This window comes from Macaca mulatta, chromosome 1, assembly GCF_049350105.2.
Source record: "Macaca mulatta isolate MMU2019108-1 chromosome 1, T2T-MMU8v2.0, whole genome shotgun sequence".
In the NCBI taxonomy this organism is placed as follows: domain Eukaryota; kingdom Metazoa; phylum Chordata; class Mammalia; order Primates; family Cercopithecidae; genus Macaca; species Macaca mulatta.
The window spans coordinates 41,325,014-41,340,491 of record NC_133406.1 but is presented as its reverse complement, the minus strand read 5'-3'; the positions used below and the strand labels follow the sequence as shown (position 1 = coordinate 41,340,491).

The 15,478-nt window shown below is 41.0% G+C and overlaps 1 protein-coding gene across 3 annotated transcripts in view; it reads right to left on the bottom strand.

The window, feature by feature from the left end:
• Nucleotides 1-15,478, bottom strand: part of RGL1 (ral guanine nucleotide dissociation stimulator like 1) — a 291,199-nt gene that overhangs the window by 62,114 nt on the left and 213,607 nt on the right. For all 3 annotated transcript variants that reach the window (XM_015121590.3, NM_001266879.1, XM_015121585.3), the window contains 1 exon segment: nucleotides 725-802. In XM_015121590.3, the coding sequence (XP_014977076.1) occupies nucleotides 725-802 (78 nt within the window).

The following is a 15,478-nucleotide window of genomic DNA, read 5'->3' as shown; positions in this document are numbered from 1 at the left end:
CCCTTGCCCCCAGCTGCACTGCCACAGGCTACTTTCCAGACACAGAGCCACAGCAGGTCTTTTAAGATATGTCAGGCCACAGCACTCTTCTCAAAACCTTTTAAGTGCTTCTTACCTTCCTCAGAATCAAATTCAACATCTTTCCCCAAGTTCCTATGAGTCCCCTTGTGAGTGGCCACCTTCCTGCCCCACCTCACAGTGCTCATCCCCTAGCACGCGCTCCAGCCACATGCAGTTCCCTGCTGTTTCTCAAACACTGCTCCTGCGTCAGAGCCTTTCCCGTGGTCTGTCTGCCTGGCTATTTGCAAGGCTCAGGGCACACCTCATTCCGGCATGCTCCAATGCCAACAGACCAGACAGCTCAATCCGGGCACCCTACACGTAACCAAACGCACCAGCCCTCAGACCCTGCTTCATTCTTCTTCACTTTTTTGTGTGTATTCTCTGTCTCTTTCTGGTAAAATACTCACTTTTTATAAGCTGGGACTGTTTATTTTGTTCATTTGTTTTGTTCACTTGTTTGTTTTGCCTGGCAGACAGTGGTTACTTAAGATACTTTCACTGGATACATAAATGAATATTGTTAGGTAATCAAAAAATAAGCTTCTGTATGCATTATGGAAAAACATCATGGCAACATTCAAAGGAATAAAATACTGTACTAAACTACTTTAAGATATTGTCTTGACTGAGAGTTTAGAATGCAAAGAAAAGGGAGACTCACTTCCTGATCACCATTTTGGACTCTGATGAACTTTGGCTTCCATCTTCTTCACAGTTTGGACTCGTCAGGTTTCCATACCTTTAGAGATAATAATGAACAAGCAAGCAAAAACAGTCAGTGGTGTTGCAAAGCAACCCTATTCAACTTCGACTACAAAGTGACAGTTATACTTTTCAGAAGTAATTAAGGAAAGATATATCTATGAAATAGCATTGAAAATGATGCAGTATTATTGATGGTTACTTAATGGATATATCTGCGTATTCTAAACAGAAAAGTCATTTAACAACTAATCACACTACTTAAAACTTTCTCTTGATATTAACACTTAACATTTATTGACTTTTTAAGATTACATTAGAGTGTTCCTCTCAGCAGGAGAATCGGCTATTACATGATACGAAGAAGGCAGACTCCATGAACCCTGTAGCACACCAAACCCACATGTCCAACCCCTCTGCGTGTCTATGCAAGCACAGCATCCACACTCATGCCACACGGGAGCACAAACTGATGGCTCCAGGCTACACTTAAGAGTCTGGTCTCCTTGAAAATAAGTCCTGTTGTAGAGGGATTATGGAAATAACTCTGGACCCTAAAATTAAGGCTGGGATAGAGACTATATCTATAGATATAGTCTATAGGATAGAGACCCTAAAATTAAGACTGGGATAAGGACTATAGTAAAAGCTCTCATGTCTTAGCAACCAGGAGAGCAGCTGTAGCTATACTAAGGCCAGGTTGCTCTAGACACAGCAACTGGGGAGGTGGGGTACAGGGGTCCGATTTTGGGGAAAGCAATAGGTGCTTAAATTTTAAAAGTTTTCTCATTACCAATTCAAAATTTACTCAATAATTCATCAGTCCCTACTTACACTGCTAGCTGTTTTCCCAACTCCACATGTGAGCCAGCTTATTTCATACAAATATATCATATTTTGTTTGGTTTGGAATATAAACTTAGTAAATGCACTTTAAATTATTAAGGAGGAATCTTTAATTAACTTATAATGCCTAGACTACTTCTTCAGTTTCTCCTTCCATCAACACAGAATCCAGAGATTCCTTGCAGTTTCACAAGTGAGTTGTCTGTCCCAAAGTTTTGATAAATTCTATAACTGATGAGTTTACATTTTTAAAGGGCACACTTTTGTTCTCTACTAATGGGATTAAAGGCCCCAGTACCCTTATGGTTCCTTGTTCCTAGGACTTACAAATCCTTTTAAAAATAAAAGCCCACCATCTGGTTTGACCCAATGCCAGTCCATCTGGTCTCCCTATCATCCCATCCCGGTAGGTTCCAGTTTGCGCCCTTAGGCACCAGCTCACCCATCCACCTGCTCCTTTCTCTAGTTCATCAGCCTTATGGATTTCTTGGCCTCCCAAAGATATTTTCCACTGGTCTCCACCCTCTCTTTTGCTCTTCATTCTGTGCTGCACCTGCTATTTAGAAGGCTTCCAGGGTTACCCTTTGCTCTTCCTGAGATAAGAACTCAGATGAAGATTTACTCAACCCCACGTGAGCAAGGCAAGGATGGAAAACAAGATTCCTAATAAATAAACAGACTGAGATTTTTCAGCTCTATCCTTGGCCAACATCATAGCAAACTATGTCCTCGTGCTCTCTCACGCAGCAGGCTTGGTGGTTTATTTAAGTAGGAGAGATTACGGTGGGTGCAATCAGCAGTGGGATCTTGGAAAGCCACTGTATCTTCTATGTATCTGACTAGAAGGATCCATAAACTCTTCTCTTGCCATCTCTCAATGACTAAATGTAGCACTCAACCTTTGTTTTTGTTACATTCCATGTTAGTCCATTAATTCCCACTCCAGTTACTGTGGAAATACCACATCTTTTTTATCTTTCAACTGGAAGCTATGAAAGGGAGATATAAAAAGGGAAAACACCAGGGAAAGATACACATTTTACTGTTCCTGATAGTCTTCTTTTCAAAGTGGTTTGTACTAAAAGTTTCCAGATCTCTCTATTCTTTATCTTTGCTTTAGCTTCTCCTCTCTTCTGCTCTTTTCCTGCATTCTTCAGCCACAGAGCTGAGGTGCAGGTTTGGATGGCACCAACACCTATCACAGTTCCTCCCCAGAATGTGATGCCAAACGTGTAATGAGATGGTGTCAAGAAAAACTAAGTAACTTACACTGGTGAGCCAAGTTCTCTCTCATTAACTAACCTGGTAGCATCTTCTGAGCAATGGCTCAGAAGACCACAGAAGTATTTTTCCTGGCTGCCAGAGTGTCTACGCTTTCGCAATTGGGATCAGAGTGACTGCTTGATAATAACTTGGAGACCAATAAGGGCCATGGATAAAAAGGCATGTGTGGCAGAGCACACGATGCAGTTGCTGAGGCTCAAATCTTGCAGACATACCAACTCTTCTCCACCCAACCCATCAGGAAATCCTTTTTGCTCTGCCCTTCTAATATATCCTGAATCCAAACACTTCTCATCACTTCCATTGCTTCCACCCTGGCTCCAACTACACTATCTTGGATAGTGTAAATCAAGCGTAGCCTAAATCAATACAACAGCCACCTAAATGGTCCCCAGCTTCTGCCCAGCAGCCAGAGCAATCCTGCTCTATGTAGATCAGATCATGTCACTGCTCCACTCAAAACCCTCCCATAAAAAGTCAAGCATGGTGGCACATGTCTGCAATCCCAGCTACTCAAGAGGCTGAGGCAAGAGGATCTCCTGAGCCCAGGAGTTCAAGTCTAGCCTGGGCAACACATAGCAAGATCCTGTCTCTCAAAAACAAAACAAAACAAAACAAAACAAAACAAAAAAAGAAGAAGAAGAAAGAAAAAGAGAGAAACCCTCCCATGACTCCCATCTCACTCTGAGAAAAGGCCAAAGTCCTATGTGTCTCACAAGGCCCTAAATGATCTGAGGAGACCTCCTCCCATGCCTCCTACAATTCCTCAGCCCTCACTCCCTTTCCAGCCTCAACAGCCTCCTCCCTGCTCCACCAACACACTGGGCATCCTCCTGCCTCCAAATCTGTGCCTGCTGCTGCCTCCTCCCACACCTGTGCCAAGCGCTCACTCTCTCAGTTCCTCAAGTCTTTGCTCAGGTATCACTTTATCAGTGAGGCCTTCCCAGACTGCCCTATTTAGAATACAAACCAACTGTAACATCAGCCCCTTCCCTTCTTTACTTTTCTCTATGGCTTTTAACACCTTCTGATACACTGTGTAGCTAATTTTGTTGTTGTGTTAATTGTACATTAGAAAATAAACTCCAGCAGAGCAGGATGTTTTCTTTTTGCTCACTACTCTTTAGAGCTGGCACCCAACTCTTTAGTGCCTGGCACCCAACAGCCATGTAATGGCTGCTTATTGTCAGTGCTCTTTTGGGGTTTCAGAAGCAGACACAGTAATGGACCTCCCAATTACTAGGTTCAAATTTGCCTCTGCAAAGGCATCATCTGGCCTTATTTATGCTTCTACAAGTGTCAAGCCCCATTTCTAAGGGCTTCGGAGCATAAACGTTTTAAGATAGCTGTGATTATTCCAAAAATCTACAATTAAAAAGAAAAAAAAATTTTTTTTTTTTTGAGACGGAGTCTTGCTCTGTCACCCAGGCTGGAGTGCTGTGGCCGGATCTCAGCTCACTGCAAGCTCTGCCTCCCGGGTTTACGCCATTCTCCTGCCTCAGCCTCCCAAGTAGCTGGGACTACAGGCACCCGCCACCTCGCCCGGCTAGTTTTTTTTGTATTTTTTTAGTAGAGACAGGGTTCACCGTGTGAGCCAGGATGGGCTCAATCTCCTGACCTCGTGATCCGCCGGTCTCGGCCTCCCAAAGTGCTAGGATTACAGGCTTGAGCCACCGCGCCCGGCCAAAAAAAGTTTTAAGATGTTAGAGTTGAGATCTTAAAGGTAAAAACTATTAAAATGTGAAACAAAAGTATATACGCTATTCCAAAGAAGTCTTTTATAAGTGAGATAAAAGGAAAGAGCCTGCAACCTTGTGGAACTTAAAGGACTGGGATGGAGGTGATTATTTGCCCCTGCACCTTTCTTACTTGTTTTTGTTTTCCCATTCAAACAGGGTCTCACTCTCTCACCCAGACTGGAATGCAGTGGCACAGTCATGGCACACTGTAGCCTTGCCCTTCTAGGTTTGAGCAAGCCTCCCACCTCAGGCTCCTGAGAGGCTGGGACCACAGATGCATGCCACCATGCCTTGCTAATTTTTTTATTTTTTGTAGAGACGAGATCTCACTCTGTTGCCCAGGCTGATCTTGAACTTCTGGGATCAAGTGATCCTCCCGTCTTGGCCCCTCAAAGTGCTGTGATTACAGGCATAAGTAAACATGCCAGGCCATCCTTGCACCTTTCTTGTCATTAAGGAGAATTAGTGCTTTACAGAAAAGAAACTAGACTAGTGTTGAAATCCAGAACTCTTTAATGTTCAGGCTAGGTCCTTTGAGAGTCAGTCCTACTAGATTAAGAAGGTTCCTTTGATGTTTTCCTGGACCCTCTCATAGCTTCCCATCAAAAATCAAAGCCAAGTTCAATTCACTTATTCCAGGGTAGTAAATAAAGTGTGCGTATGAGTGTGTGTGTTTAATTAATGGCCGTAGAATAGCTACTAACAAACCTGTCAACAATGTCGTGTCCAATTTCTACAAAGCCTCCCTAGGATTTAAGATCAAAGCTCCAACCTCTTAAGAAGGCTTACCAATGATCAACTGCTCTTCTTTAAATGGTAACTCATAAAACTTAAAATGCAAATTGTCAAAATGACTTTTGACATGGTTTTCTCTGTTATCACAAGGCAAAAGAAAAATTTACAAATGTCTCCTAAAGTGCAGCCTTAAGCAATTATTTACTGCAGCCTAAAAAGTAATAGAAAAGGGAAAGAAAAAACCAGTACAATGTTTAACTGGTTCTTAAATATTTAAACAGGAAACAATTATTTCCAGAGAGGATGTCTGTATTCTTTGTAGCCTATCTGGTAAGATGAAATGTTTTATATGTGTTTGAAGGGGAGGACCAGGTGTATGTGTGGTTCAAAGAAACCGTTAGATAAACTTGTACTCAGGGACAGTCTCTCTAGTGGGAGTCCTTGATAACCTGTGCTCCCCAACAGGAAAGTCTCAGTAACACCAGATCAGGAGGGGGGTGATCCTAAAGAATCTCTCAGGCTGTGCTTGATTCTGGCAAATGATCCAGTAATAATAGCAGTTAATAATTATTGGGAACTTACTATATGCCAGGCACTGTGCTAAGGGCTTTACATGACTGCTTGATTTAGTTCTCCTATAATTCTATAGAGTGGTGTTATTCTTATTGCTATTCTACAGATGAGAAAAATGAGGCCCACAAGGCTTAAATTAAGTAACATGCCCTCAAAGATACAACTAATATGTGCAGCAGGGATTTCAGCCATGACAGTCAGAATTCAGCAACCAGCCTCTGAATCACTACCCTACCATACAAGCTATAGTGAGTCTTTCATTCATTTATTCCATCATTCATTCTTTTACTCATTTAGTCCTCACTCAATGAAGATTATTTACTAAGGACTATGTACAGGTACTATTCTAGACGTTGAGGATACAGCAGCAAACAAACCAAAGTCTCTGTTTTCATGAAGTATACATCGTAGTGTGGGGGAGACAAACAATAATAATTAGTTAATATATACTAAGTCAGAGAGTGAAAAGCACAATGGAGAGAAATAACGCAGGTCACGGTGACCCAGTATAATGGAGGGCCAGAGGTTGGGTATTTGGGGAAGGCCCAATGTGAACGTGAAAACAAAGTAAACTCTCCAGAAAGTGAGGAAGTGGGCCCTGCACATCTCCAGGGAAAGAGCCTTCTAAGCAGTCCGAAGAGCCACTGCAAAGGCCCTGGAAGAGTGGCAGGAGGATGTTTCTAAGAAACATTAAGAGGCTAAGGAGGGGCAGAGCTGAGTGAGCACGAATAGAAAATGAGGCATAGAGGTGACAAGGACAGATCCTGAGGGCCTGGTAGGCTGTGGCAAGGACTCTGGTTTTACTCTTCTATCTTGCTTCCTGCTACTTCTACTGAGCCTGGAATAGAGCCTGCACAAAGTAGACAATAAATATTTGCTAAATGAATTAATACATGCCCTCTTCTACCATGAATAAAAGAAAGGCTGGGGCGGGAAGAGTTGGAAAGGAGGTACTTTACTGGGGATAGTGAAAGAACAGAAAGGAGGAAGTAAAAGAAAGAGAGACCTCACATGAAGCTGCTGACTCAAGGACTCCTGGGAATCTTTTCTAATAAACGCTGGCCTCAGAACATCTTAGGCATTTTTCTGTAACTGACCCAAAAGAACACAGGTCAGGTATGAAAAAAATGTTCAGAAGCCAACCTTGACTCCGGAGAATGACATGGGTGAAATAGCCTGCAGATGTCTGGTGAAAACCTTAGTGAAGACTTTGGACTGTATCCACAGATCAGCAAGACATGTGGTTTTAATTACTCTGAATAATATCCTCCACGGCAGGCACCTCTCCGCCAAGTCTGACCTGAGAACTGGGTCACAGCCACCAAGCCTACCTTGGAAAGGTCTTGTTACCACTGTGAAGTTGCTTATTCAAGGGGAAAGACAAAGGTCAAAAACAACAAAGCAAAAACTCCTTGTTCTCTTGAAGGAAAGGAAGGGGCCAACAAGACTGAGCCGAGAACCCAACACTGTGCTTTCCATTTGTGAGGGCTAGTTCTCTAGGCCATTTTTCCATGACTAGAAAAAGCTACAGACCCAAAAAGAGCTGCCCTCCTCCCCTCTAGGCCTCTGCTGTGAAGGACACTGTACCTTCCTTGTTCTTTCATTGTCCACATTATCTCCATACTAAGTCCCTGACACTTAAGGCAACATTAACAGCAAAAAAGTACCAGATATTTCTGCCCCACTTGACAGTTACAAAATGCTATAACATTTTCCTGGAGAATAACCTTTCCTCCCAGCCCTTAACCCACAACTGTCTAAAGAGGAGATCGAGAAAAGGACACTATTCATCCAAGGAAAAGAAAAAAAGGTCTCTCTTGCCACAACTTATATCTCATGCAGATTTAAAATTATTTAAGTATGTTGGCTCTCACACTCTTGCTATAAGATTTCTTCTATTTTCCATTCTAAGCCTCTGTCATCCATTTCTTTTCTCTGGCCTGTTTCCTGCACTCAGAGCTTGGTGGCCCATCAGTAGCTACTCCTTCCACTTCTAGTTCACAATAGTGCTAAACCACCAACTAACTGCAAACACGTCTTGTTAGTGCACTGCAATGGATGCGGCTACAATGATGGACAACAGAAGAAACAGGTAGATGGGGGTAGGGAGGAGGCAGCACTCAGACTCTGTTCATGAGTCTAGATTTTTCTCAGGTTTAAGATGAATTAATACATTATTAACAAATCAGTACAAGCCTGTGGCTCGTTTTCCCCAACCACAAAAAGTTGCTATTGCAGAACTCTTCAAGAATCTTATGAAACATGCTTTGTAACATCACATACAATGAATATGAGTTTAGTATCATGGCATCCTTTCATTTTCAAGGATACTTTTCTTTTCCTCCTATAGCTTACAAAAACTCAACATAATATTAATTTATCTAAATGGGTGCTTACTGTTAGCTTTAGTAGAGGTCAAAGACAAAAGAATTGTGTTCCCCAGGACTAGGGGCCTGATGGCACTATCAGGGCTAAGTTCACAAAAAAATAAATGTAAAAAATTTTTCAAATAAAAGTGATATGAAAAACCAAATTAACTCAAAACCACCAGTATCTTCCCATTTTAGATGTCCCAAGATACTTTCTAAAACCATTAAATTTACCTGAATGAACCATGAAGCGTAATTTTAGTTAGTTAAATTGATTGGTTTACTTTTCAGAGCCACACTTAAGATCTGTGCTCCAGTTATAATAAAGCTAGGATCACTGCCTGCCTCTGATTCATAATGACCGCCTATGTATCCCCTGTCATCATGCTAGGGACACTTTGCCTAGGGGACCATAACCCAGGGTCCCTGGATGAATTTATAGAAGTCTGGGAAGTCCCTAAATTTTATGAAAAAAAATCTGATATTCTCTTTTTTCTAGAGAGACGGTCCATAGTTTTAGTACATTCTTACAGGGGTTTGTGATCAATCACTCCCACTAGCTACTGAAAAATGGTCAAAACCACTGCTTTAAATGATCACCTAACTGTCCAGTTACTAACTCAGTTACCACCCATTACATTTCAGTTTCTTGTCAGTTTTGTTTTGTTGTCTCCAAATGTAAGCACACTTTTTTAAAAAAAACCTGCTGGGCAATTTTATATTCTTTTCAAAAAAAGGACAATTGCATGTCCTTGTCTCCCTTTGCCAAGTAAAATAAAAAACAAGCTACTTCATGGAAACATTTTTATCTCTTAGGTCTCTAAATCCCATTTCAAGACAAGAAAGCTAGCCTGGTGATGATCTGAGGCAAAGTCTCTGACAGCATCCCTTCAGTGTCTACTTTAACAAAACCATCACTGTCATCCCCGAAGCTAAGGCTCTGCAGTCGCCACATGTTCCCATCCAGAATTCCCATAGTGCTGGCAGGTGAGAGTTGGGTCCACTCGGCAAAAGTAAACATTTACCAAAGGCCACCAACCCAGCAGGGAAGAAAACTTATTTCCATTTTCCCTCAAGTGATTATGGTTGGATATAATTCTCAAACAGTACCAGATTAAATTTTTCTGGTTAATCCGAAGTAACTGACATAGTTACAGGGAGAAAATAATAACAATGCCCATCACATTCTGGCTCCGGCTATGCTTCCTGGAGCTGTGTGGACTGAAACTGAATAGGGCATGATGTCCTGAACAGAACAAAGATGAGGGTGGACACCAACCCTCAACATCCTTCAGCCTATGGCCACTAGATTTTTCAGAGTCAATCTCCCTGACAAGAATTCCTTGTTTCTTATGTTTCTTATCTGTGTTGCTGGAATAAATTATTACAAACTTAGTGGCTTATAACAATACAAATTTACTATTTTATAGTTCTGTAAGTCAGAAGGGTCTCAGTGGGTTAAAATCAAGGTGTTGTCAGGGCTGTGTTCCTTTCTAGAGGTTCTAGAAGAGAATCTGTTTAATTCCCTTTTCTAGCTTCAAGAGGCTGCCTGCAGTCTTTGGCTCAAGGCCCCCTTCCTCCATCTTCAAAGCCAGCAACGTAGCATCTATCTGATCCCATTTCCATCCTCGTATCTCTTTCTCTGTCTTCTGCCTCCATCTTTTACATTTTTAAGGACCCTTGTGATTACTCTGGGCTCACTCAGATAATCCAAGATACTACTAGTACCCATTTGGCTACTACTAGTTTCCATTTGGCTCTGTGGGGGGTTACTAAAATTAATGAAGAGAATGGTATGGAATTATTTTGAAAAATTTCCTATATAAGTGATAGAAGTTAAACATTAATAAATAACTCTTAGAACAAATGAAAAGTTTAGAAAAATATCAAATTATGAGTTTATGTTCTGTTCAGGACATCATGCCCTGTTCAGTTTTGGTCTACACACTTAGCTTTAGGAAGCATGGCTGCAGCCAGAATGTGACTAGCATTGTTATTATTTTTTCCCTGTAAAAATATATATATATATATTTATGTATATATGTTAAGGTTTTATATATATGTTCTGTTATATATGTGTGTGAGTATGTGTATGTGTATGTAACCCATCCAAGTTTTTTGGGGCTTTTTTGCCTAGGAAGTCATTAACACCCAGACCTAGAGAAAATCTATTTAAACTCATCTGTTCTAGCAAAAATCTTAAATAGCAGCCTTCACTTACTAAGAAATTCTCACCCTAGTCAGGATATTCAATATGATTGTATGTTAAGCTAGAAAGGAAGCAAAGCAATGTTAAGATTTCCTGGCCGGGCGCGGTGGCTCAAGCCTGTAATCCCAGCACTTTGGGAGGCCGAGACGGGCGGATCACGAGGTCAGGAGATCGAGACCATCCTGGCTAACACGGTGAAACCCCGTCTCTACTAAGAAATACAAAAAACTAGCCGGGCGAGGTGGCAGGCGCCTGTAGTCCCAGCTACTCGGGAGGCTGAGGCCGGAGAATGGCGTGAACCCGGGAGGCGGAGCTTGCAGTGAGCTGAGATCCGGCCACTGCACTCCAGCCTGGGCTACAGAGCGAGACTCCGTCTCAAAAAAAAAAAAAAAAAAAAAAAAAAAAAAAAAGATTTCCTGAAAGCTTTTCTACTAAATAAATGGGATGTGCATCCTGGAGCCACCAACCACTAAATCTCAACTGTTCCATGCATGGGTGGGTTGCGGGGAGGCACAAAAGACTTAATGAGTGACCGTCTCTGCTAGTTTCCATTTGGCCCTGTAGGAGGTTACTAAAATTAATGAAAAGAAAGGTATGGAATTATTTTGAAACATTTCCTATATAAGTGATAGAAGTTAAACATTAATAACTAACTCAGAATAAAAAGTTTAAAAAAAATCAAATTATGAGTTTCATAGTAACAAGATTTAATGTAAGTGTTCATGCTATAAGAGACCAGCACCTAGAAGTGACCTATGGTCCCAGTGTCACCTCTAGATGCTGGTGACCCTAGAGGCGACACTGGGACCATAAGTCACATGAAAATGCTCAGAGACCCTTTGTGTGGGTTCAGTTTCCAGTATGTTTCCCAGTGCTCTCTCTGCTGACAACTTTCTTTCCTTGGACCTGGAAGAGGAGAGGAAAGATATTAGAAACCTTGCCTCTTACTGAAAGAAAAGGAAGTACAGGAACATGAGCACTGCATGCCAGCATGAATCTAGGAATATTTGGCAAGTGCCTAGTGTAATTCCAGCACTAAATAAAAAATTCAATTATTTTAAGTGAAGTTTAACAAAAAGTAAATTGGAACATATTGTACGCATCTCAAAAACACCAGCTTCTCATGCTACGAAAGCATTTGAGAACTGAATGGATTTGTATAATGGGCTTTTTATAGAAGGCTTACAACTACCAGCTCCCGGGGGGAAAATGTTTTCATTAAAAATGCATATTCAGCCTCATGGCCTTGACGGTGATGACACGAGTCTATAGACTTACTTGTCTCTCCCACTAAACATGGGCAAAGACTGGGCAATGTTCACTGCTGGACCTTTCAAAGCACCTGCTTGGAACAGGCATGAATAATGATAACCATTATTTATTTGTTAGACAAATAGTTCCCAAGCACCTACTGCAGGCACCATTTTGAGGGCAGAGCAATGAATAAGACTACCATGGTCTCTGAGTAGGACTGACAGTCAAGAAATAAGCAAGATAAATAAGATAATTTCCAAGAATAATAAATGCCATGAATACAGAAAACAAGGTAATAGTAATCTCTTAAGCACTTAATATTTTTCAGCCACTATACTAAGAATTTTACCTACATTATCATCTTTTAACTTTATAATAACTCTATAAATTAGGTGCTATTTTTGTTATTTTATAGATGAGAAAAACTGAAGCTAGTAAGATAAATCAACTGCCCAATACCACAGAGCAAGTAAGGAGTGCAAAACTGGAATAAAATTCAAATTTCTGACTCCTAAGCCTATGTTCTTCACCATTATACTATATGCCTTAAACCTGAATCTCATGGCTAAAAAAAAAAAAGACAGGAAAAATTGCTTTTCCCATAATGTATCCTAAAATTCTGAAAAGAAAAAGTCTGTTTGACATCTATGACAAAATCTTTGGAAATAAATGAAATTTTTCAAGCTTTATATCTGATCAACTCCTCTCTACACTGTTGAAGAACTGGTTGCACTAACAAAGGCAGCTCCGTTCTGCTGGTTATTGGTATGTCATGTTTTACATATGAAAATGTTACTCCAGGTGACATAAAGAATGGATTTAAGGTTTCTATTCCCACGGTGGTACTATACTTAATTCACCCATGCCTCTCTCATTTGCTATCCCTGACCCTTCAGGAAAAGCTGATCGAGGTCAGGGATTTGGCCAGAGCCCATTCAGTACACAGAAACATTCCAAACACAGACACAGCAATGACCTTTATGGCCCATGATCTAAGTGATCACCTAAGATCCTGGCCAACATTCAGTTTTATTTGGGTACAGCCCTCCAAAATATCCTCTATAACTCTGCGTTATAGAACCTTTTATCTCCCAGTGGTCTATCAATTTTAATTATATAAATGTATTTGCACACTGATTTGTTTAATGTTATTCTTTCCCACTAGACATTCAGCATGAAGAAGGCAGGTTTGTCCGCCATTATACACACAGCACCTTGTACAGTACGTAGTACACATTAAAGAGCCGACAAATATTGCTTGAGTAGACAAATGAAAAACAGCACTGATGCTCAAGTGAACTGCTCACAATTGTGTGAAGGGAGGAGCCCTTGGGAAATACAGTTTCCAGGGAAAATCACTTGAGGTAGTAGTGAAAACGATGGCTAAGAAGGATTCCCAAAAAAGGCTTCCTTTAAAGGTGATATTAACAAATCAAGGAAGATGATATTGTACACTTGGAAAGAACTTTCAAGTCAGAAAGGGGTAGATTTTAATTCTAGCTCTGCTACTTACTGATTGAATGTTTCTGAGCCACAATTTTCTAATCTGTAAACACAGGGGTAAAAATAAGTGAACTAAATGAGATAAAGCCTGTGAAAACACATGGCAAGCAAACATGGGAAGAAGAAATAAGTTCAAAGACCTACTGAATTATTCTCTTCTTTGCAACATAAGCAAGCAAATTTAAGTCAGCTAATCTTAAAGCATAGTGTTTACAAATGACTCCAACCTTTAAAAACCCCGAATGTCCTCCACTGGGAGAATTCATTTGAAATTAAGGGAGTAATTCAGACTATCACTCAGTGCTTTCCACAGTGTGACCCGAGTGCCATCAGCTTGGCAAAGGTTTCTGGAGACCTAGTTAACCCCTACTCTGGTTCTTGTTGGCATTCTGCTTACTTCTTTTTTTTTTCTTTTAGACAGGGTCTCGCTTTGTTACCCAGGCTGGAGTGCAGTGGCACAATCTCAGCTCACTGCAACCTCCGCCTCCCAGGCTCAAGTTATCCTCCCGCCTCAGCCTCCCTAGGGCTACAGGCATGCACCACCATGCCCAGCTAACTTTCATATTTTTAGTAGAGACGGGGTTTCGCCTTGTTGGCCAGGATGGTCTCGAACTCCTGGCCTCAAGTGAACTGCCCGCCTCAGCCTCCCAAAGTGTTGGGATTACAGGCGTGAGCCACTGCACTCAGCACATTCTGCTTAATTCTGGTAACAGAGTACATATCACAGAAAGAGAGAATGTTCAAGAAATGGCCCAAAAGGGAGTTATTGTGACAGCATCTGAAGAAAACTCTAGATATTTGTGCAAACATTTCATGGTTCTCACTGAAGGTCACTAGCTAAAGTAGGTTTCTACCTACATTTGAGGTTGGGCATATTCAGTAGTATCTAACACCCTTATGTTTAAATGGTATGGTGGAGAGAACAGATGATTTTTTTTTTTCCTCAGACCAAGTCCTACTGCGTTGCCCAGGCTGGTGCAATTTCAGCTCACTGCAACTTCCGCCTCCCAGGTTCAAGCGATTCTCCTGCCTCAGCCTCCCGAGTGGATAGGACTACAGATGACTGCCACCATACCAGCTAATTTTTATATTTTTAGTAGAGATGGGGTTTCACCATGTTGGCCAGGCTGGTCTCGAACCCCTGACCTCAGGCAATACACCTGCCTTGACCTCCCAAAGTGCTGGGATTACAGATGTGAGCCACCACGCCCGGCCAGATTTTTAACTGAGTGAGTGTATGTTTGAAGTTAGATAAAAGAAAATCTCAAAGCCCCCACACAAACTGCTGGCCCACAATTCAACAACTTCTTCTTGGGTTAAAAGTAGGCCAATGTGGTCTACAGTGAACTCCGAGCCATGCTGAGAAGCACAGGAAACAGTGGTCCTTGGGAAATGGTCACTCCAAGTAAGGGGTAAAGCAAACACATGGAATTAGCTATACGTGAACTCAAACCACTGTCTATTGGCCAATCACAAAAGGCTCATATTATAGTAGAATAAAAAACTGTCAAAAGATAAAAAAGAAATCCCAGAAAGCGAACAGTTCCATATGAGAAAAGCCACATTATTAGAAGTCTTACGGGAAATCAAAGCTTGACATCAAATAAGCTTCTCTGGTGGGAAATAAATACTGCAGTATCTGTCTTCAATCCATTCTCAACTGATTATTGTATGATTAGCACATGCTGTAATAGCTTCTCAGTGTTAATTTCACAACAGATAAGCAAACTACTATTAAAAAAACAAAAGAAATTATTTTTAAAATTATGTCAGAGACCCATAAACAAGTCTACCACAATCTACTGACAAAATAATATTTCAAATGCTCATCTTCAGAATAGGCAAGTTTATACAATGTAATTGCTTCCTCTTAATCATAGACATTAAAAGTCTCAACAACCAATTTAAGAACCCACTGTTTCACAGAACGCGCATTTTGGTTAAATTTAATTAAGACTGAAGCCTGGTCCAAGATCTAAGTGTGAGTAGGAAATGAAGCAAGGAAGAAATTCATGTTGAGGTTTGTACTAATTTGAACAAATCCAAATTTCTGCAGAATAATCTAAATAAATGAGATTTATTTATCTGAACTTCTATATCCTGTTTCATCTGCAGAACATGTTAGAACTTCATCTAATACCATCTCAAGCAGTTATCTACTTGTTTCAGAAATGCAAACCTTAATATTTTATCTTGTGCAG